This window comes from Ochotona curzoniae, unplaced genomic scaffold, assembly GCF_017591425.1.
Source record: "Ochotona curzoniae isolate NIBS_2020 unplaced genomic scaffold, NIBS_Ocur_1.0 scaffold_3208, whole genome shotgun sequence".
Lineage (NCBI taxonomy): Eukaryota > Metazoa > Chordata > Mammalia > Lagomorpha > Ochotonidae > Ochotona > Ochotona curzoniae.
The window spans coordinates 24,238,964-24,262,116 of record NW_024467106.1 but is presented as its reverse complement, the minus strand read 5'-3'; the positions used below and the strand labels follow the sequence as shown (position 1 = coordinate 24,262,116).

The following is a 23,153-nucleotide window of genomic DNA, read 5'->3' as shown; positions in this document are numbered from 1 at the left end:
CACTGAAACCAAGCAGTAGAACCTCTTGGGCAGTGGCTCTCCAGCAATATCTCTTGATGATACTTCACGTTATTGCGGCTGGCAAAGGCAGCAACGTGTTCCATTATAGAAGTGAGACAACACAGGATGCTTTGTGGGCAGAGTGGGCTGCAAAGGTTGTACATACATTCCTTAATGGACAGATTGGTACCATGACACTGGGACCGTCTCATAAACACCGGGTATTCTTTTGTTTCTTTTTGCTTTTGATGGTAAATTCTGTTCCATTTTATTTCACTTCTACTTTTTAATAATATAATATTCAGTTTTCAAGTTATGCCATTTTGCTTTGTACCTGGCTTTGTAAGAAGTGTATGTCATTGAGTTTGATGGAACTAAATGCGTGCAACTATTAACAAGTGTATTTCATTTATTTACTTGTAAAGAACATTTTACTTTGCTTTTGTCACCTGTTTTTTGTTTTTCCCTTGTGAATATATTGATCATTGTAACATGCAGTTTGGGGAAGTGCGTGTTTTTTCCTATGTTTTATTCTTGGTTACAGTTTTATTGTTTTGCTGTAACACATTATTTATCGAATCAGTAGCAGATTAACAATTTTGACCCATTTGTTTTAGAGAGATAAAAATGAAATCAGATTTCAGATTATGTTGCAGGTGAAATTTATAGTTTGTTCAATTTCTTTGTCTATAAAGTTTAGATTTTTAAAGTTTGTGTTTGATATACTTTTTCAGTTTCAAATTTTTTCATTTTATTATGTTCTTCCATAGTACCTACTCCTCATGGACATAATGTTGTGGCATTAAAACAATTAGGCAACTTGTTTCCAAAGAGAAATGTGAAAATAAAATGATGAGGCACTGCTTTTTTGGTCTAAGTAAATGTTAAATAAAAATATATACATCTTCCCATTAAGAGTGTATCTATTTCTATTAATAGAAAACTAGTAATGCAAGTTGTACTTCTAAATTTTTTTTTTAAGATTTATTTATTTTCATTGGAAAGTCAGATATACAGAGAGGAGAGAAAGAGAGGAAGATCTTCCCATCCAATGATTCACTCCCCAAGTGACTACAATGGCTGGAGCTGAGCCAATCTGAAGCCAGGAGCTCTTCCGGGTCTGCCATTGGGTGCAGAGTCCCAAGGCTTTGGGCCGTCCTGGACTGCTTGCCCAGGCCACACGCAGGGAGCTGGATGGGAAGTAGAGCTGTCAGGGTTAGAACCGGCGCCCATAAGGGATCCTGGGCATTCAAGGCAAGGACCTTAACCACTATGCTATCACACAAAGCCCTCTAAATTTTTTGGCTGATAGGAATAGATGAGGCCACTTCTAGCGAGTTAATTGAAAGAAACTTCCTAGTAGCTAATTGGATTGAGGCACACAAAGCTAAAGTTTGATTTCTGCTTATTGCTTATTAATAGATTCCCTGTGTATTTTTCTACCATGTAAGACATTGACGGCCAAGTATAGTGCAATCTTGGACGTCTGGATAAGAGAGAATCTTGATTAATGAGTTTGTGTTAAGTATGGTGCTAGTTAATAAATATTCCTATTACTCTTAAGTTAATGTCACTGGAATATTTTTCATTTAATTTTTATGTTCTTCAGTGTTTCTGAAAAGTGAAAATATCTTTGAGCTTTCTAGGAGAATGCTACTCTTTACCTTTCTTCTGAAATATCTCTGATAACAGAAATTAAAAATAAGGAAATTAAATTAGTGGAAATATAACTAAACATATGGTGGAGCATTGTTGCTCAAAATTATGTGGTTTTGTGAATAGCCTCCCTAAAATAATATTTAACATTTTACTGGTACTTGTAAAATTAACCACAGAGGACTGTTTTTCTTTGAAATCTTTTAACAGGCTATCTATTTCTTTGCTTTTCTTTATTTTTTCCTAATCTATCTATGAATTTAGTTAGGCTTGACTTCAAATGGTGATAATGACTAAATCTCAGCTGTGTTAGAGAGGTTGAATAGCCTCAAGTTTGGAAGTCAGGAAAGTAGTAGAAATTGGACAGAGAAGTTTCTTTGAGCCACACTTCCATTCCTCGAAACGTAAGATCTCTTCCTGCTTCATTTCTTGCTTCTGTGCTGATGCCACTCTATTGCCACAGGTAATACATCTGTAGGAGCAAGAGGGAATGACCTGTAAGCTTCCTTGTCTCCACCCCTTCTCTGCCTTCCTGGATAAGTACAATCGGGGGTGTCTGTGTCTGTCTTTTGCTTCATTTTTTGTTTTTATTTAATTGAAAAGCAAAGATACAAAAGAGACAGATAAACAGCAGTCGGCCAGCATTGTGCTCTATCCAACAGCCTTTTGTTTCCAGTTGTAATACAATTTTTTTCCTTTGTGTAAATTCATTAATTATTTTAATGGTGGTATAAAATGGGCTTTGTGACTGTTTCTAATTGCTATCTTGTCCAGCAGTATGTCAGAGGCATTTTAGTAAAACTAAAATGTTTATGTGTTACCTTACTATATATTCTCTTCTAATTTTTTGCTTTAGGAGTCAGTAAATAAAGCTCAAGAAGAGGTAACGAAGCAGAAAGAAGTGATAACAGCCCAAGACAATGTAATTAAAGCTAAATATGCAGAAGTCGCAAAGCATAAAGAGCAGAACAATGAGTCTCAACTTAAAATTAAGGAGTTAGACCACAACATCAGCAAACACAAACGGGAAACTGAAGATGCAGCTGCAAAGGCATGTTTATGCTGATTTTTACCCTTAAAATATGATTGTTCGAGCTACTAATAAGTTCAATGAAAAACTCACTATAAGTGTTACAGCTGGAGCCCAATAACTCATGACCTTGCCAATGTTTTCTGCTTCCTAAGAGTAATTATTTTAAACATGTACAAATATTTCGTAATTTAATTTTACATATTCATTTCCATGCATAAAATGTACTTTCCAGATATTTAGTGATTACCCCCAGGAAAAATAAAGATACTTTAAAAGGTTTACAGAAATATTCAAATAAATATTCAAACTAAATATTTGAATTTGGTGCAAAACATTCTGAAATTTGTACGTATGAAAGATCTTCAAAAAGTTAATACAAAATGTGTATTTTTAAAACTCTGCATAGCTTTCACTTTTTTGCCTAAAACTAAAGTTTCTTAATTCCATTTCACAAGACTTTTGATATTTCTTTATAACTTTTTATGCATAAATGTTAAAGTAATTACTAGTTATTAATAATAATGTAAACTCTTTACCTTATTTCTAATTTATTTTTCTTTTTAAGATTTATGTGATTTTTATTGGAAAAGCAGATTTATAAAGAGGAGAGACAGCTCTTCCATCAAATGATTCATGCATCAAATGGCCACAGTAGCCAGAGTTGAATCAATCTGACGTCAGGATCCAGGAACTTCTGGGTCACTCACGTGGGTGCAGATGCCAAGGCTTTGGCTTTCCCAAGCCATAAATAGGGAGCATGATGGGAACTGGAGTAAACAGCATGTGTCCTGATGCCCATATGGGATGCAAGCACTTAATAGGTAGGGGGTTAGCCCATTGAGCCACCATGCCAGCTCCTATTTCTAATATAAAAAAACAATACGTGCACACAGACACACGCTCACACACACAAATTATGTAAAAGGAGACTGAATTGACTTTTTGGTTGTTTCATATGTTTGATCCTCTTAAAATTTTATATATCATTCTGTCTATACTTAAATGTCCTAAGAGAATACATGTTTTATTAAGAAAATCATTACTTGGTTGAGAGGCTACAATGATGTAGTTGTAAGAATTATCATGCGTATGTAATAGTTTAGTGCCTTTTTATAAAAACGATCTATTTTTATTGAAAAGACAGAATTATTGAGAGGAGAGACAGAAAGATCTTCTGTCTACTGCTTCACTCCTCAGATGGCTGCAGTAGCTGGAGTTGAACTGATCAGGAGCTTCCCCTGCGTATCCCACATGGGTGCAAGGTACCAAGACCTATATCATTTTCTGCTGCCTTCACAGACCACAAGAAGGGATCTGGATGGGAAGTGGAGCAGCCAGGACACAAACCGGCACCTCTATGGTGTGCCGTGCTTGGAAGAGGATTAGTCAATTGAGGCAATGTTCTGGCCCTTTAATACCCAATGTTTGGTACCTTTAATACCCAGGATCTTTTTCACTCTTCAAAAGACATCTAAGAACATTTAGAATATTCTTTCTACTCTCTGGAAGGACTAGAATTCCTGTTCAGGGTCATTACTTGATTTAAAAACCATTTTTTATGACTATATCATAATCTCCTTTATTTTATTACTGTTGATTCTCCATTAGCCTTTATAGGTTAGTGTTAGTAGACTCACCAAGAAATCACCAATGCCAGCATTACTACTAACAGGTTTTTTGGTGTGGGAAAATGTTATATTGGAAATTGTTAGGTGATTTCATTTGCTTTTATGATGGTAAAAGGAAGGATTTGTTAGTGCAAACCCTTGAAAAATATTGTTATCAAACACTTGTCAACATGCCTATATTTCAGTATTATGCTAAGTACTGAAGATTGGAAGATGAGCAACATACTCAGAATTCAGGTCAGCAGGAAGATAGTTTATAAATGTTGGTTTTTATTGGGGGCTTGGAGATGAGATCATACTTATAGAATGAATAAGGCTAAACAAACTGGTAAGCATTGAATGCAGGGAACCTGAAACAGTTGTGGCAAGACACATTTTGTAGAAGTGCTTTATTTTGAAATGATTAATAGGTTTTAAATGAAGAAATATATTGTGCCATGTGAGTGACACATGGAAATGGAGTCACTCTGGGATTTTTCTCTCCAAATATTTGATATTACATAGTAAATAAGAGTTTTTTTAATATGTAATAATCATGGGTCCTTCTGTTTTTATATGTGAAAAGGTATCAAAAATGTTAAAAGAGTATGAGTGGATTAATGCAGAGAAACACCTGTTTGGCCAGCCCAATAGTGCCTATGATTTTAAGAATAACAACCCAAAGGAAGCTGGCCAGAGACTTCAGCAGTTACAAGAATTGAAGGAGAAACTCGGAAGAAATGTCAACATGAGAGCCATGAATGTACTGACAGAAGCTGAAGAGCGGGTGAGTCAGTTTCTGCCACACTAAAACACAGTAGCTCTGTGAACCTGGATGGAATTATTAGAGTAAGCCTTTGGTTATTGTTTTGTGTACTTTCTTTATTTCCCTTTTTATTTTTCTAATGGTTCTTTCTGTGTCATTGGATGTTTCTACAAATTATTTTGTACCTTGAATGGCTTTTTTTACTGGCTTTTGTTCTGCAATAATCATGTCCTTTTAAAAATTTTGACATAAATAGAAATAACACTTTTGAATCCTGTTATTTCCTCCTATTTTTGTTATTTCCTTCACTTGCTTTAAAAGGCTTTGAAAAATAAGGTTTGCTCTTTTTACTTCTCAACAGTTATTCCATACTTTGTCTTGTCCTATTGACACTAGTCTATATAATAATCATGTGAGTAATGATTGAAACTTACATATTTAACAGTTTTTTACTAACATGTAAATCCAGCAGTCTTCTCAGTCTTGGTACTTGATAATGTGATTGATATTTTCAGCCCTCACCGAGTACAGGGAAGAAATTTGAATCATCTAGTGATAATGTCAGAAGCGTTAACACTGGGACAATGCAGCAGCAGGGCAGCAGGCCTGTTATTGAGAGCCCTGCAGGCAATAGCACTTGTAGTCATTCTGCATTAATGCCCTTCTTTAATTCTTGAATTTGCATGTAACAGTAGACTTAATGAAACATCTGCAAAATTGAAAATAGTTATAAACTCAATTACTTTTAAGAAATTTTATTGTAATGGGTTGTTGCTTTTAAGCTGTGACATTAGTTGTACAAAGAATCTGTTATGTTAAATATCAAACAGGCTAATGGTACAGGTAGTGATCACTCTTTAAAATGTTCCTGCTGGTTTTCATTTCTGCAATTAAGACTTAGCAAGCTCTATTCTTGTGGAAAAAAATTTTTTGATTCAACTTGAGCTGCGTAACATTTGGAAACTTAATCATTTCCCTACTCTCATAGATAATGGTATTTTTTGTTCCAAGAATTTATTAGTTTTTTGGTCTCCTCACCAGAGAAGGCCCTGTTGGTAATTGCAGATTTTGTTTTGCTTGTTTGATTTTTTCCTTGTGCATTTACAGTAAAATACTCAAAAATTCCTCCAGCTTAGACATAAGTTAGTATGCATTAATTAGCTTTTTACCATCTTTGCCTCTGCTATACTGTCCTTAGCCTCTGATGACCAGCAGTGCCCCTTCTCTGGGGTTAGTGTTCGCAGATTCCATGTGAGTGAGATCAGGGAGTATAACTTTGCACTGGATGTTTTTCATTTAGATGTAATAATCTCCAGGTGCATCCATGTTCTCAAAAATGACCAAATAGAGTCAAATAAGTTAAACAATAAAAAGATTTTGTTCTGATTAATTAGACTTTTTATCCAACAGTATAATGACTTGATGAAGAAGAAGAGAATTGTGGAAAATGACAAATCCAAGATACTTGCAACTATAGAAGACCTTGACCAGAAGAAAAACCAAGCCCTAAATATTGCTTGGCAAAAGGTATTTGAACCCCAAAATATTATCCTTTAATCAGTACACAGAAAGGATGAATATTATCAATAGGCTTATGAGCTAAGGTTCATTTGCGATGGATACTTTGTGTTGAATTTGGTACCTGCTCATTCTTCAAATAAAGCTTCCCCTGGTTTTAATTACATTCCGTTTAGACATGGCCGCTACTGGATATGCAAAGGTAAGTTTGTGTCACTGCAGTATGCTATTATAGTCTGCTCTGGTTCTTAATTTCTGTTAGATTCCTAACTATCTCGATTTCTCCATTCCTTATTCTTACCTTGTTTATTACCTTTCCTTTTAATGACACTGTAAAAACAGTAGCCTCACTATCCTTGGATCCACTCAGTCTGGAGGTTGTCAGTCTTGAGTTCATATTAGAGTGCTCTTTGTTGGATACCTGCAGCTGTGTTCCAGAGCCTCAGTCAGCTCTGTGGGCTTCTGTATCTGCTGCTCAGATTCACTGAGGCCAAATACTAGCTGTAAAAACATTGGTGGAGTGATTTTTTTTTTTAAATACATTTTTAATTTGTGATTGATGATGGTAATTTTACATATGAATACAATATGATATTTCAACACATGGAAAATATAAAATGAGAAATATCCATATTTTTTGCATTATTCACTTATCCTATTGTACTATAACACATTAGGAGTTGTAACTCCTTCCAACTCTCTGCAGATACTAACCATCCTGGCTCCATTCCGTCCTTCCACAAACCTTTCCCAGGCTATTGTGTCCACTCTTCCATACTTGCATGGGATCAGCTTGTTAGCATCTACATTTTAAGTGAGCGTATGTGGTATTTGTAAGCTTACATTTCATTTAACCTGTTATCCTCCAGTTCCATCTCTGTTGGTGCAGAAAACGTTGTTTCATTCTTCTATAAGTGACTGAATAATATTTCTTTGTGTATATGTTTTCTTTATCCATTCTTCTATTGCCGAACATCTAAGTTGATTTTGCAATAGCCAGAATACAAATAGTGCTGGAGTAAATAATGCAGTTGTCTCTTACATATTGTTTTGGATTCCTTTAAATATATGCAGGTATAATTATAACAATGTTGAAGTCATTTCCTTAATCATGTTGTGTGCTGTCTTTGTATGGTATTTTATGTAATGTCCATCCTGTGCAGTGAAAATATAACTATTAGTGCTGGCTTTTGGTTTCTGGATTGGTTACACGACCTATCTTCTTCCACCCCTTAATTTTCAGTCTTACATATGTTTTTACCGGTGAAGTGAGTTTTGTACACAGCCCGTTGTTGGGTCTTGGTTTTAGAATTATTAATAGGTAACTTCCAACATTTTGTTCCTTTTGTACTCTTGTTTTTTTGTGTGATTTGATGGCTTCCTGATTTTAAGGTTTGATTATCTTTCTGTTTGGTGTATATGCTCTACTGCTGAGTTTTGTACGCGCCTGTTTTCATGATTGTGTGCTGTAGGACCCTCTTAAGGTTTGCTTCTTTCTGTAGTCAGCCTAATGGTCGTGGATTCACTTATGTTTGTTTGTTTTCTTTGGTCTCGGAAAGAGCATTTCCAGTCATTATGAAGAGTGGCTTTTTGGGTGTTACATTCTTAGGGATTTTTTCCTGGCCTGAAAAGTCTTTTGTGTTTCCCATGAGGATTCTTTATGTTTGTCTCACGATTTTTTGTCTGGTTTTAATTTATCGCAGAATTAGCCCTTTAATGGTTGAATCTATCAGAGGTGCTGTTTTTTTTTTTTTTCTTACCATGAAGACTGTGTCTTTTCCAAGGCCGTTAGAATTTCAGTGTCTTCTATTTCCTTTTTCTAGAACGCACATAGTGCAAATATTTGTTGCTTCACAGAAATTATTAGAGGGGTTGGTATTATGGCTCAGTGGTTTCAGCCACAGCCTGTGGCATCTCGTGTGAGTGATAGTTCATGACCTAGCTGCTGCTCTTTGGATCCAGCATCCACACATAACCTGGGAAAAGCAGCAGAAGGTAACCCAATGTGGGAGGCCAAGACGAAGTTCGTGGCTTTCTTATAACCCAATGCTGTCCCTTGCAGCCATCTGTGGAGTGGCCAGTGGATAGAAATCTTCAAAAAAGATTTTGTTTGAAGGCCCAAGTGACAGAAAAGACAAGAGAAAGGGAGATTTATCTTTTACCTACTGCTTTTATCCCCCCAAGTACTTACAGTGGCTTGGGGCTAAGTCACACCGAGGGTACGAACTCTGTCTAGGTCTCCCATGTGACAGGGACCCACCTTAGACCATTGCCTACAATTCCCTCCCAGGTATTTTAGCAGGAAGCTGGATCAAAAGCAAAGAATAGCCAGGACCTGAACCAGCATCCTAATATGGGATGCAACATTGCAGTAACTTAATACACTGCACCAAAGCAATTGCCTTATGGTTGTTTAATAGGACCCCAAAAGGCTTAGAGGCTGTATTGATTTTTGTTTGAGTGTGCTTGTCCTTTTCTTTGTATTCAAATTCTGCGTCGTCTAGTTTGTTTTTGACACTCTGCTTCATCTGATCTGCCATTCACTCTTGTTTTTCTGTATCTGGGATAAGAGGGGTGCGGTTAAAGGGAGAAGTTCCACCCAGTCTCCCACCCATCCCAGGTCCCTGATGTGGGGCATGCTCCGAGGGCCTTGCTTAAGTGGTTTCAGCTGTTATGAATTGCTGCCAGTCTCACCATTCCAAGCACAATGAGATTGCTGCAGAATCTACTGACTGACATAGTGCACCTTAGAGTCTCCGTTTGCCCAGTTTTTCGCCGCCAACATATCGCTGGGGTAGTTGATTGATTTGTTCTGTCCTCTGTTGTGCCAGGTATCCTCTGCAGGTTCTGATAGACTGCCATATCCTCCATGTGCATCTGGTTATGCTCTCCACTGCTCCATCTGAGCCTTTTAGGAGGATCAGCTCTGGCACTTGCACTCCATGGTGGACCATGGAACCTGCACATCTCTAAATGGTTACAGGGTTCTGAGTCCAGCAGCTCAATTGGGGAGATCCCAAAAGAAACTTTGACTGAGGTGATCCCAGACTAGATTCTCGTGTGTACTTGCAAATACAAGGCCATTCACTCTTAACTGCTGTTTCTTTTTTCTTTCTTTTTTTAAAGATTTATTTATTTTTATTGCAAAGTCAGATATACAGAGAGGAGGAGAGACAGAGAGGAAGATTTTCTGTCCAATGACTCATTCCCCAGGTGATCGCAACAGCCAGTGCTGCACCGATCCAAAGCCAGGAGCCAGGAACCTCCTCTAGGTCTGCCATGTGAGTGCAGGGTTCCAAGGCTTTGTGTGGTCCTCGACTGCTTTTCCAGGCCACAAGCAGGAAGCTGGATGGGAAGTGGGGCTGCCAGGATTAGAACCGGCGCCCATGTGGGATTCCAGCACGTTCTAGACGAGGATTAGCTACTAGGCCACCATGCCGGGTCCTGCTGTTTCTTTTATGATTTATTCATTTTTATTGGATGGACAGATTTACAGAGAAAGAAAGAACAAAGCCCTTCCAGCCACTGGTTCACTTCTCAAGTGGCCTCAATGGCCAGAGACAAACAAATGTGAAACTAGGAGCTTCACCCGGGCCTCCCACATGGGTTCAGGGTCCCTAGACCTAGAGCTCTCTGCTGCCTTCCCAGGGCACAAGCAGGAAGCTGATTGGGAAGTAGAGGAGGTGGGACACAAACCAGTGCCAACACGGGATCCCAATCTTGCAGGGGGGGGATTAGTCAATTAACTTCATTGAGTTGTCTGTATTCTCTTGAGCTTCCTTAAACCCTGTTTTCCTTCTTGTCTGGGCAGTTTATTGGCTTCCTTTTTGTTGGGATTCATTTTTATGTTCCTTTGGAACTTAAATGTTAGCTTTCCACACATCTGTGTCTGTGTGTTGATATTTGTTCAACTGATAATTTAGCTCTACCAAGTTTTTATGGTGGCCTCTATCCTGAAAGATTTTCTGCTGACAGTGCGTCATAGTTTATTGTATTTGCTTTACAATTAAAGCATTAACTTAGAGAGTCCAGGCAGCTGATTCTGCTGTCATCAATGTCAACATTGTCTGTAGATATCTCAGTAGACTCATCTTTCAGGGTGGTTGCATGCTGTTGCCAGCAGAGATGCAGACTCCTTGGCAGTGGTGGCTCACTGGTAACTGGCATAGTGGGCCCAGCTGTGAGTTAGGCCTCCTGTCAGCTTCCAAGAGCCATGTGTTGGCAGCAACACCACAGGGGTACCTTTCAGTTAAGTCCTGGCTAGTATGGCATCCAGTGTACATAACTTTATTGGTGACAATATGGGACTGCTATGGGACCAATTGTGACACTTGTCTGACTTAACTTTGATACTGGGGCCAATCTACTCAGGATGGTTTCCCTATCTAGTGGTTAGAGGTGGCTGAATGTATGCTTTGCAGGGCCTCAAGTGGGTGAAACTTCTGAGTACAGGGTGTCCAACTGCTTCTTGGGGCCACAGGACTGTGAGCATCATAATTTCATTGGGACTTCCACATTCAGGAAAGGGCAGTGCCCTGTCTCTCTGGGTCTCTGCTGTGCAGCTCAGGGGTCATTATTTGCTACTTCCCCAGACCAGTTGTGGGTGGGCCGTGCAGCTTATGCCTTTTCTAGGGTTCCTCACAAGCCATGATGCTTAGGGTAGGCTGGCTCTATTGTTGGGACTGCTTCACAGGTCCCTGGGTTGTTAGGGTACCTGTTGGCTCTGTGAAGGAGCTAAGCAGTGGGCTGGGGAAGGTGCAATAGCACAGGCCAGACCTTTTCCTCTGGGCAGTGCCATGGCACAGTAGCCCAGATGCTCCTCAAACTGTGCTGAGAATCCAATAGAATTAAACCCTGCTTCAGCAGCCAATATTTTGAATGTGTGTCATATGAGAGGGTACTACTGGAGTTTTACTGCTCACCTTGCCTTATTGAAGTTCCTCTTTGTTCAGCATTGGTCTTGAGAGAAAAGTAGCTGCTATGTGCTGACTTCCCTTTATAAAACCCGCGTGTATCTTTGTTTCTCATTGTCTCGGCCATATCCCTACTGGATTTTTAGTTTTCTCTTGTTACAGAAGGAAGTGCACCAGGCACCTTTAGACAGCAATTTGGCTATCTTTTTTTTTTTTTAAGATTTATTTATTTTTATTGTAAAGTCAGATATACAGAGAGGAGGAGAGACAGAGAGGAAGATCTTCCATCCGATGATTCACTCCCCAAGTGAGCACAACGGCCGGTGCTGCGCTGATCTGAAGCCTGGAGCCAGGAACGTCTTCCGGGTTTCCCAAGCAGGTACAGAGTCCCAAGGCCTTGGGCCATCCTCAACTACTTTCCCAGGTCACAAGCAGGGAGCTGGATGGGAAGTGGAGTTGCTGGGATTAAAACTGGTGCTCCTATGAGATCCCAGTGCGTTCAAGGCAAAGACTTTAGCCACTAGGCCACCATGCCGGGCCCCAATTTGGCTATCTTTACCCGATTCCTTTATAGATGAGGAAAACATGATTTATAAGTGTTTTGAAATAATCCCAGTCATATCCTGTAGCCAAAGTTTGAACTGGGTTTCTGTGTTGTCACATTAGAAACAAAGTTTACAGTGTCCTTTCAACAATAGGGACAACTTGTGTTTGATGGTTCTTTTAAGCCCTTGTTCATACTCCTGGGAACTTTTTCTTCTCTTTTTGGTAAGATCATTAATTTGAAAGAATTTACAGAAAGAGGGCAAGAGACAGATCTATTTGCTGGCTCACTCTCCAGATGGCTGCAGTGGCCAGAGCTGAGCCAAGCCAGAAGGCCAAGCTGCTTCCAGGTCTCAGGTAGGTGGCAGGAACCCACGTGGGTCATTCCATTGTGTTTCCCAGATCATTAGCAGGGAGCTGGATTAGAAATAGAGCAGCTGGGACAGGAACCATTTCCTATATGATGATATAGTACATCATAGGTGGCTCCAAGGAACTATAATTTTTATATTTGTTAGTTTTTTAAGATTTAGATGATCTACTTTAAAAGTTACAGAAAGAGATATTCCATCCACTGGATCATTCCCCAAATGGCTGCCAGGACCAGAACTGGACCAATTCACAGCTGGGAGCCAGGAGTTTCTTCCAGGTGTCCCATGTATGTATAGGGGGCATGCTCCATTGCCTTCTCAGGCCACCAGCAAGGAGCTGGATTCAAAGTAGAACAGTTGGGATTAGAGGATATCAGTGCTACAGACATAGGAATAATAACTTGGTACTGACACCTACTTTTTCATGTTATGGTTAGTGGTACGTTAAGCTTGTGACTACAGAGTAGGCAGAAATCCTATCAAAAAATAAGTGAAGTCTGTTCTCTGTATTAGTGAAAAAAACTTGCTAGTTGTTACTTTAACTTTTTGAAAATTGAACAATAAGCAAGTTCAATATTTTCTTTCTACAATATTCTTGTTCAGTATAATCAATTAAAAAAATTTTTTTTTACAGTTGGAAAGATTTCTGCTTTCCTGGCTTCATATATATGTCTCCTGTAGGATAATTCCTTAATCTCTCATGTGGAGGTTTTCTCATTTGAACTGTGAGAAGACGTGCAACTCCATAGTTATTCAGCAAACTTCTTCCTTCCGGAACTAAATTGGGCACCTTAACTCCTCTTCAATTCCTTTTAAGTCACCATGCTTTTCCTACTGAAAGACTCACTTAGTGATCAACTCTGTGTAGTATTTCTTTGAAAAAGGTGCATGCAGAAAGGTGACCTCATGTATTCTTGTAGAGCATGCAGTTCTAGCTCCTGGGTTACTACTTCTCAGAGCCTATTCTTTAAACCGATTCTTCTCCAAAACAAGTAATATGTATTGATTATCTATCTATATTGATTGCCTATAATGTTAGTATTCTGAAATTAGTTCTGCTTCAGTCACAAGTGCTTAATGAGGAAGCTACTATTATTGCCAACGTTATATATTTCATTCTAATTGAAAGCATACTTGATTCATTTAACCAGAGTATTTTTATGCAGTTTTGTGGGATTTTTTTTCGTATTAGCCTTATTAGATTTACAAAATTACTGCATTTTATCTTTATATAGTTCTGTGGATATATTCATATATACATATGCAGCATGTATATACAGCAGCTCATAAATCCAAAAGAATTTTAGAACAGAAAACTTACCTTTTAGTCTCATTTTGCAAACCTTTTGAATTATCCTTAGATCTACCTATGTTAATGTATGGAGCAAGAATACAGCCATATATAAGTTTCTATTTTCTTTTTTGGAAACCTGTCCACACAAAAAATGTCATCTGTGGTGTGTTCAGGGTTAAGTAACATTCTTTCTTTGTCCTGAGCTACTTCTCCCTGGACTGGCCAGAAAGGATATCAAAAATAAGAACCCAGGACATTTATAAATACTCTGCCACCTTCTGGGTTTTTAAAATAAGTATTCCTTTCACCATTTTTGATGACATTTGTATAGTTCTAGAAATTATCCCAGGTAAACTAGAACCTGTTGCTACTTTGTCAGTTATTTCTCAACGTGTGTTACTGCTCTTACAAGATGGGTTTTTTACTGGATATAAATTCAGGAGTACAGCTGTATCTCAAAGCTCCCTTGTTGCTGGAGTCTGCCTGTATTCTCAGTTCCAGCTTCATACTAATCCATAAATACCCTGGGAAAAAGCAGATGATGGTTACCCACATGTGAGATCTGGATTGAGTTCTTGTCTCCTGGCTTTAGCAGTCAAGTGATTGCAAACATTTTGGGGGTAAACCAGCTAATAGCAACTCTGTCTTGTTGTGCATTTGCCTTTTAATTAAACTGTATTTAGATTGGGATTTTGCATACCTGTATTTGAATTCAGAATTTCCCTGTAGAACATTTCTTCCAAAACCATGGAGTGTTTGTATCCCTCAAATTTGCCTATTGAACTCTGATTAAATAGTCATGTCTTTGAAGACAAATGACCAAATTTGCAGACCATTGATCAGGTGTGCATGCATAAAAATCACCATATTCTATCTAGGATGTTGGCCGTAAACCCTGTGTAGTTTCCTTATGTGTCAAAACAAGTAAACTGTCCTATAGTTTCCTTAGCCTTTCTCTCTTTGGATCCCAATCTATTTCTGATCCTCAATTTTTTACCTACTTTTACTCTACAGCGAGGCAGATGGGAAACAAATTTTTCTTAACACTTTGAACAGATATGGTCCCTTGATTTTATGCCTTTTCTTCCTGCACCCCTTATCCTAATCTGCTTAAGTCTTTTGTTGGTACCATAGGACCATCTATTCTTAGCCAACAGAAAAAAATGTATTAGAGAAAAGTTTATGTCACACATTTCAGTTTTGTATTTGCTTCTCTGGTTGTTTTGATTTTTTTTTCCTTCTGCGATTCGGTTGCGTCGCATGAGGATTCCTACATGAAATTCTTAAGTATGAAGCTTGGGGAGTAGAGTGATAAAGTCTCCAGCTCCCCTGGATATTAGGGTAGGCTCAGTAAAGTGTCTGTAAATGGGCAGATAATAAACGTTTTTAGCTTTCTGGTCCATCCAGTCTCTGTTCCATTGCTTGATTTATTACAGCACTAGCAGCTGTAGGCAGCGTGTAGATGAACGGGCAGAGCTAAATTAGTCTCATGGGCCACAGTTTGATAATTCCTGTGTTGAAATAAACAACACAGTGAATCTCCTGAATTGCTTAAACGTGATAATTTATTATTTTTGAAAAGCATTATGGTTGATTTTTTTTTTTTTAATCCAGGTGAACAAAGACTTTGGATCTATTTTTTCTACTTTGTTGCCTGGTGCTAATGCTATGCTTGCACCACCAGAGGGACAGACTGTGTTGGACGGCCTGGAGTTTAAGGTTGCTTTAGGAAATACCTGGAAAGAAAACCTAACTGAACTTAGTGGTGGCCAGAGGTGAGTAATCCTTTTGTAATACTACCATTTTTAATCCTTACTATTTTATCATAATCTATCATTTCACTAGTTAGTTTTTATTTGCTTGCTCACCTTTGCAAATAGTGTTTAAAAAACTTCAGGAGTAAAAGGCTCAAAATTTTAGTTGGAGTATTTGATTAGATTAGTTTTCAGTAAAGGTAAGCGGAATAGTGAGGACACCAGATGTAACAGATGAAAAATAAATATTTGCAACATTAGAAAGGATTTGTCAGGGACTGTTGTACCTAAAAGAGGAAACAAAATTGCTGAACCTTCTTAAACTCCAGTTTTCTACCTACTGATTTCTGGACTAGGAAGCAAGGAAGGGAATCCAGAGATCAGTAGTCTTAGTAAATTCAAGAAACACATGTTGAAATTTAAGTCCCAGAGAACAATTAGTCTGTAGTAATCCTGACGTGAAGACACTAGCCTGGGCATATCCTAGGAAACCAAGCAGAATGTGAAGAGATGAGACTGTTTTGCATGATACTTAATTCATCAGAACAAAGTCCAATGCTGTTTGAAGGAACACAATGAAATTGGGACACTAAACATGGTTCCTACAGTGTTAAGAATATTAAAAACAGGGCAAAAAATCAAAGAAATGAAACTGTAGAGAAGAATCAGCCAATAAAGTCAGACCCAGAAATGAGAGTAAAGTAGAAGGGTAGGGAGTTGTTAGATTATAGATGATCTGTTTTCAAGAATTACCAAGAAAATATGAACATAGAAGCTGCTAATCAAGTGGAACTCAGGAAAATGATCTTGAAATAAAGTTTACTGCCTAATGTTAGCAGATTTGACAAACAACCTAAATGTCCGTTGGGATGTTGTCTAATGCAGATGTATGGGAAGTTTCAGAAGAAAGAAGACAGAAAAATACTGAGGAAATGATAGTTCCAAACCCATACATTGTGGTGCTTGTGAATTCCGGGTAGGACAGATAAACATGGAAATACTGTAAGGCATGTGTAAAGCTTGTTAGCCAGTGATTGGGAGGAAAATTTTGGGAAAAAAAGCCAGGGAAAAACAGATATATTAATTCTTGTACAAAATTCTGCAGGCCACATGTCTAGATTATCTATACGGGACTAAAAGAAAAACGTGTCAGTCTAGAATTCTGTATCTAACAGAGGACTCTTCAGATTGAAAGTCAAGGACTTTTACAGAAAAACTTGAGTGGCGTAACTACTACAGGTTGAAGGAAGTTCTCAGGCCAAAGTAGATGATACCAGATGGAGCCTTGATTTATAGAAGGGAACGAAGGGCGTTAGATCCCGTTCTCTGCCGTACACAGTGGTGCATAAACTCAGCACGTGGGTAGGCACTTAAAACGGATTGTGACTTAATGTCTTCCCTGCAGGCTGCCAAGTAAACCTGAGATAAAATTACTAATTTTAATATGTAAACATCTGTAATTTTTTCTCCTGCAGAAGGTAAAATTCATCTCCCTTGAACTGATTTCATATCTATAATGCCATCTTGTAACGCTTACTTGTAGGAAATCACGATCAGTTTATTTTTTTCATGAACATCCTTGTGGCTTCAGTAGAAATACATTTCTGCTCATACTTTTAATGATTTATATTTTAAAATATCTAGGAATGTTATTAAAGATAGTTCGACTTGCCTGTTAATCAAAATTGAATCTCACAATTTAGGTCCCAGCATCATTATGTAGAAAATACATATTTTTAAGATCTGTTTATTTATGTATTCATTTATTTGAAAGGCACATCTTCTAACCTCTGCTTTTTTCCCCCAAATGGGTTCAGCAGCCAGGAATGGGTCAGGCAGAGGCCGGGAGCCTGGACCTCCATTCTGTTCTCCCACAAACTGCAGATACAATAAAATTATTTTTTAGGTACATTGTGAGTCAGTATAGCAATTAAACTCTTAATCTTAATTAGGAAAATATCTCTCAGTAAGTTTAAAGCGTAATGCCTTAAGTGTTTGGCATAGAAAAAGCAAAACGAAAAGCAGTGTCTCTTGTGGTTCAACTTTGTTTTTTGCTGTACTACTGTAGAAATTCTTGCTTCCCTTCTACTATAGAACCTCCCCCCCCCATCTGTTCTTTCATCAGTACCCTGTTGAAATTCTATAAGCATTGGGTTATTCATTCTACTGTATTCTAAGTTATTTTGATGCTGTAGATACAAGTGTTTGGCTACTTATGCAACACCAATTTATAAGTATTTTAGAAAATATTTTATAAAGATATTTTAAAAGCCTAATTTAAGAAGAATGTAGACTATTACTCTCCAGTAACAGATTAGCATGAAAACATTTGTAGCTATGGGATGTGATAAGTAATGTAGAAGATAGGAGCTAAGGCATCTGGGCACAGGTGTAACTGCTCTCTGATAAGAATTGGCTGAACTACTGACACTGAAATGCTTCAGGTAATGGATCATAACCTATTTAGTGTACCAGCAAATGGTGCTGAAGAGTATCTGTATGTGTGCATGCCTCACAACCTAAGTCAGTCATGCTCTACAAATGGTGCCTGTTGTGTTGGGTAGTTGATATAACCCTCTCTTACCTGCAACTAGGGAAAAGGGAGGGCTTACGAAACTACATGACCTTTTCTTCGAAATAGCTGCCAAAATATTACATTATCAAAATTGTCTTGTTAAAAAAAAAGAATGCTATGAAAAGAAAAATGGAAAGCTATTTTAATACAGAAAAACTGAGGTTTTAAAGTTAAACATTATTTTTTTGTATGACTCTCACCCAGAACTGCTTGTCCTAATAGGATTACAAATTTGGTTTAGGGTTTTGGTAATCAGTACTAAATGTAAGCTTTCTTCCTCTCAACTTTTCGTAGGTCTTTAGTGGCTTTGTCGTTAATACTGTCTATGCTGCTCTTCAAACCTGCTCCAATTTATATCTTGGATGAAGTGGATGCGGCCTTGGATCTTTCTCATACGCAGAATATCGGACAGATGTTGCGGACTCATTTCACACATTCTCAGGTAAAAACATTAAGAAAACTGTCAGCTGCAGTGTGTGCAGAATGCTTGCTTTTGTACAGCTGTTCCTTTGTAGTGGTCAGTGTTAACATATTTAAGATTCAAGAGTATTCTGAAGCATTCGTTGTGTTACTTATGTTAGCTTATGTTTAAATAATCCTAGATTGTTTTAGTATATCTTTGAGGAAAGACCCAGACATTCAAATTTGTTGCATGAGGGAGAATCCAGTTTAGAATTGGTTTAGGGTTAATATAATTGTTTTTCTTCAGCCAGCTGCCATAGGATATACAATCAAAACTGAGATATACCTTAGCTATCAGAAAGTCTATGGCACTCAATAAGGAAATTTCATTTCTCTAAATTAAAGAATAAAAAACTTGTTGAAGCTAAGAAGAGTTTGTATGTATTTTAGAATACTTTAAAGTTAAAGCCTCCAAATCTGGGGTGGGGTGGAGCTGTTGGAAATGCGTAAGCTTTTTATGTGACTGAAATACCACCTAACTGTTGAAGTCATTGAGGGCCGTACTGGGGAGTTGTTTTTGAATGCTAACTGTTCCATTTCCAGTTCAGCTCCTTGGCTCGTGTGCTTGGGCCCAGGCACACACATGGGACCTATAGGTGAAGCTTCTGGCTCCTGGCTTCAGCTTGGACCAGCCGTTGCCATTGCAGCCATTTGAGGAATGAATTTCTCTCCCTAACTCAGGCTTTCAAATAACTATATCTTGAATATGTGTATGTATAACAAATATCTCACTAGGATAGTAGTTAGTACTAGGAAAAAACAGTGAATATTGGCTACAAATGGTAACTAAATATAAGGAAATGTTGACTATTTACTTGGGTAGTGAAGCACTGAATTTAAGAGATTTGTAAAACCTAGTATGGAAAAGTAGATTCATTTACACGTCTGATAGCATAACTGTTTGTTACTTTCATTTGAAGTCACACGTTCATTTGGACATCATTGTGTTATTACTTTAAGTATCTCCAATTTTTAACCCCAGAAAAGTGTGAACTCTTTCAATATTGAGTTTTGTCTTTTTTTTCCACCTTAAGTTCATTGTGGTGTCCCTGAAGGAAGGTATGTTCAACAATGCAAACGTTCTTTTCAAAACCAAGTTTGTGGATGGTGTTTCTACAGTAACCAGATTTACTCAAAGTCAGAATGAAAAGATTCCAAAGGAGAAAAAATCCAAGGCAAAAGGACCCAAGTGACCACATGTGGAAGTGACAGATGTGCTCCTGCAGCTTCTCTTCTGAAGTACAAACTTACAGCTTGGGATTGAGTGTGTTAAAAACGAATTTTGTTATTTAACTTATATTTTCATTTCTATCACTTATCACAATGAGCATAGACTCTTCTTTTTAATTAGTGTAACTATGGTACAATTACCGTGGTAGTGATTTTATGTCTGTCATCAAATGCTTTTTCTTACGCATGTCTTTTTATACATTAGGGAGCATGAGATACCTGGTTGCTGTCAAATTCTATATGTCAATGCAACAGTAGAAAGAAACAGAGGAAATTAAATTATGTGATAAATATAGCTGATAGTCAGCTTTTAATTAGTTTAATTCCTAAGGTAATATTTTTATTTTTTGATGCTAATAAAGTCATCTAGGTGAGGAAGAATTATAAAGTAGCTAGACCAACAATGGGAACAAAAAAAAAGCTTTTTTGGATGCGCTTGAGCTGTTGGAAGCTAGTCCCTTGAGGTACAATGCCAAATTCCGAGTTGGGAAACTGATTACTTCATTTTAATGATGCTTGAATATCATGTCTCTTTAAACTTACAATGGGTCTTACAACCTTACTTTTTTTTTTTTAAGTATTTTAACAGATGCTTGCGGCTGTGAGGATGTTTAATTACTCTCTGATTTTCTGAAAACTAATGTTTTTAAAGATTGTGGCAACCTTTTCATAATTTAGTCAATAATGACCTATTACTATTGAATGAGTGTAGGGCCCAGCAGACTAAATCAGATTTATTTTTGAGTCTGATAGATATATAGATCCATCTGTCCTACCAAAAATAACTTCAAAGTTTGGTGATTATTGTATTTCTTAGTGTATTTTGCTTTCCAACTTAGAGGGTAAAATTCCATTAGACCTGGATAGATGGAGCTTCAAACACCTCTACTACTGTCTGTCGTATCTGTGGCCATGCCAGAGCAGTGCCTTCAGATTGCATCCTATAAGCTGTGACACAAGCTAGTCTGATCTTGAGTCAAATCTTGCTGTATCCTCTCCTGATTTGAATTTTTGGTCTTTATTGCTATTATCCTTTATGCTTCCCAGCCCTGGATTGCACGTCTCACCCTTCATTCTCTATTCCTATTGGAGCTGTTATACAACATACAAGTAGTTCATAACATGGGACAAATTAGAAAGGACTGATTCCAGAACTGGTTCTGTCTGCTGTGCGAGAAAAGTTGAAAATGCTGCTACAGAAAGTTGAGTCTCAAAGATAAATGAAAGCTTGTATCTCCTGTTTAAAAACAAGGTTGAATATTTTGCTTTATGTACTAATTTTCTTTCCTTTGGCAGTTTCTTCTGTATACATTCCTAATGCTTGTGTTATGTATATGATCTTGCTCTTCGGAAATTCTGAAACATACATTAAATTTTTGTGAATAATATCCTTGTTCTTTGATTAGAAGAAGATATTGCACGGAATAGAGATGTTTCATATCAGCAATACAACATAACATTATCACACTTTGTTTAAGGCAAACACTGCTCATTTGTATATATGTATATATTTTTACATTTTATCCTCATAGTAACTCAGTGAGTTAAGGGCTGGTTTTATCATCACAATAATAATTGAGGAAATTGAACTAAGCAGAGAAGTTAAATTTGCCCACAGGGACAACAGTTGAGCAGCAATCAAGATAGAATTGGTGGCAGTTGGTCTTAGGAAACTATGGATAAATTGCAGGGGACCAAAAGTGTTTCAGATTTCAGTTTTCACATTTTGAAATACTTTTATATACTTTGTTGGTTGAACATCTCTATTCTGGAAATGCATAATTCCTGAGCATCACTTAGGTATTGAAACCCTGATTTTTGCATTCATTGTATGAAATGTAAGCGCTATCGCTTTATCAGCAGTATGCCATTTGTGAGTGTTAATGGCCAAGAACCTCAGTCATTGAAAGAATCTTTGTTAGCTTTTGGCATTGCAGGTAAGCTAGCAAGAAATGCAAAGGGAAGACTAAAAACTTTCTCTTGCAATATGGAGTAACCTAACAAGCCAACAGTTCCACATATAATAAAGATTATTTGCAAAAACACCGGAAATAGGTACCCGATAGGAAGATATTGGATGGGAGATGAAATTTGGAGGAAGAGAATGGGACAGATTAAAATCAGTGTTTTTGCACTACTGACTTGAGTACTAACAACAGTCAGGACACAGCTGCTGTTTTTGCAGCTGTGGGGTAGCTTCAAATACAGTAAAAGGTCTGCTTTTGGCCTGGTCTGGAGGACTGGGATAATTTCTGCTTCCAGAGGGAAGGGAGAAATTACAGAAGAACCAGAGCAAGGGATGCTCCCTAAATTTTTTAGATGAACTTTGCCTGAATGACTCCTTAACAATACAAATTGGAACATGTCAAAGATAGGCAAAGCCAGGCACTACAATGCCAAAAACAAATCATAGCCGGTAATACACTGTTGCAATAAGAATAATCCAGCATGAACTGAATTTCTGTACAGGTAATACTGTTGTAATGGCAAAAGAAGGAAACAGGAAGGGGAATGATTGAAAGCTCAGTAAAACCAGAGTTGAGAAACTAGAAAGAGTTACTGCTGTACATGAGAAATCAGGCTAATTTTTATGACTTGGTGCTTCTTCCCAAGCTAGGCTTTTAAACCTTACCCCCTGTCTCCCTAAGACCAGGACTTGAAGTGTTGGAACATCAGGGTTACCTGGCTGCAGTTTCATCACAGAGTCTTTGTTGCTTGCAGTTTACTCTGACAGCTGAACCGCCACGACTCAAGAGATCTGCAGCTGTGCTCAAACCATCCTTTTTCTCATCTGTAGTTCGAAAGGACCATGTGCTGGAAACGCATCAGCTTAAGATGGCAGAGATTGGTACAGAACCTAGGCTATTCTCTCCTAAAATAGACCACCTGTAGGATGTCCTTAGCATACCATGTCTTGCTTTCTTGGGGCAGAAACCCAGGGCAGGCTGCTTCAGGTTTCCTCAGGCTGAGTCAACCAGCCTCTTCCCATGGCCTGGGTTTTTTCACAATTGCATATTCAGAGGGACCTGAGTCTCCTACAGAGAGAAAAACTTGTTCCATAAGGAAACTTGGAAGAAGCCAAAACTTCGTAGTTTGGGCCTTCATTCTTTTGTAGAAGAGCTGGGGAAAGGCCAATGCAGCATGTTGTTTCATAAATATTACAGACCCAACTTCTCTGAATGGTACACTTAGAACAGAGGCAAAGGTCCAGGTCCCCCGACAGTGGGCCTGTACTCCTGGTAAGAAGGGCAAAACTCTTCTGGGATTTTTAGGCATGGGAGTCTACGTGATGGTGTTTCCATATCTTAGAAGAAAAACGGATGACATTGGGAAGTTTGGGGATGAACAGTGCCCCTTGGTACTTGTTGGTGGGATCCTGTGGGCCAAATTTCAGGAGCCAGAGAACCATCTGAGGGTGAAATTGTGATGGG

The 23,153-nt window shown here is 38.0% G+C and overlaps 1 protein-coding gene across 5 annotated transcripts in view; it reads left to right on the top strand.

The window, feature by feature from the left end:
* Nucleotides 1-21,108, top strand: part of SMC2 (structural maintenance of chromosomes 2) — a 59,667-nt gene extending 38,559 nt beyond the window's left edge. For 3 of the 5 annotated variants that reach the window (XM_041004313.1, XM_041004314.1, XM_041004316.1), the window contains 6 exons: nucleotides 2,513-2,707; nucleotides 4,883-5,083; nucleotides 6,473-6,589; nucleotides 15,316-15,476; nucleotides 18,325-18,472; nucleotides 19,527-21,108. In XM_041004313.1, coding sequence (XP_040860247.1) covers nucleotides 2,513-2,707; nucleotides 4,883-5,083; nucleotides 6,473-6,589; nucleotides 15,316-15,476; nucleotides 18,325-18,472; nucleotides 19,527-19,685 — 981 coding nt within the window. In that variant the 3' untranslated portion in view covers nucleotides 19,686-21,108. The remainder of the gene's footprint in view (nucleotides 1-2,512; nucleotides 2,708-4,882; nucleotides 5,084-6,472; nucleotides 6,590-15,315; nucleotides 15,477-18,324; nucleotides 18,473-19,526) is intronic. The other 2 variants (XM_041004315.1, XM_041004317.1) reach the window with 2 other exon arrangements.
* Nucleotides 21,109-23,153: the final 2,045 nt, after the last annotated feature.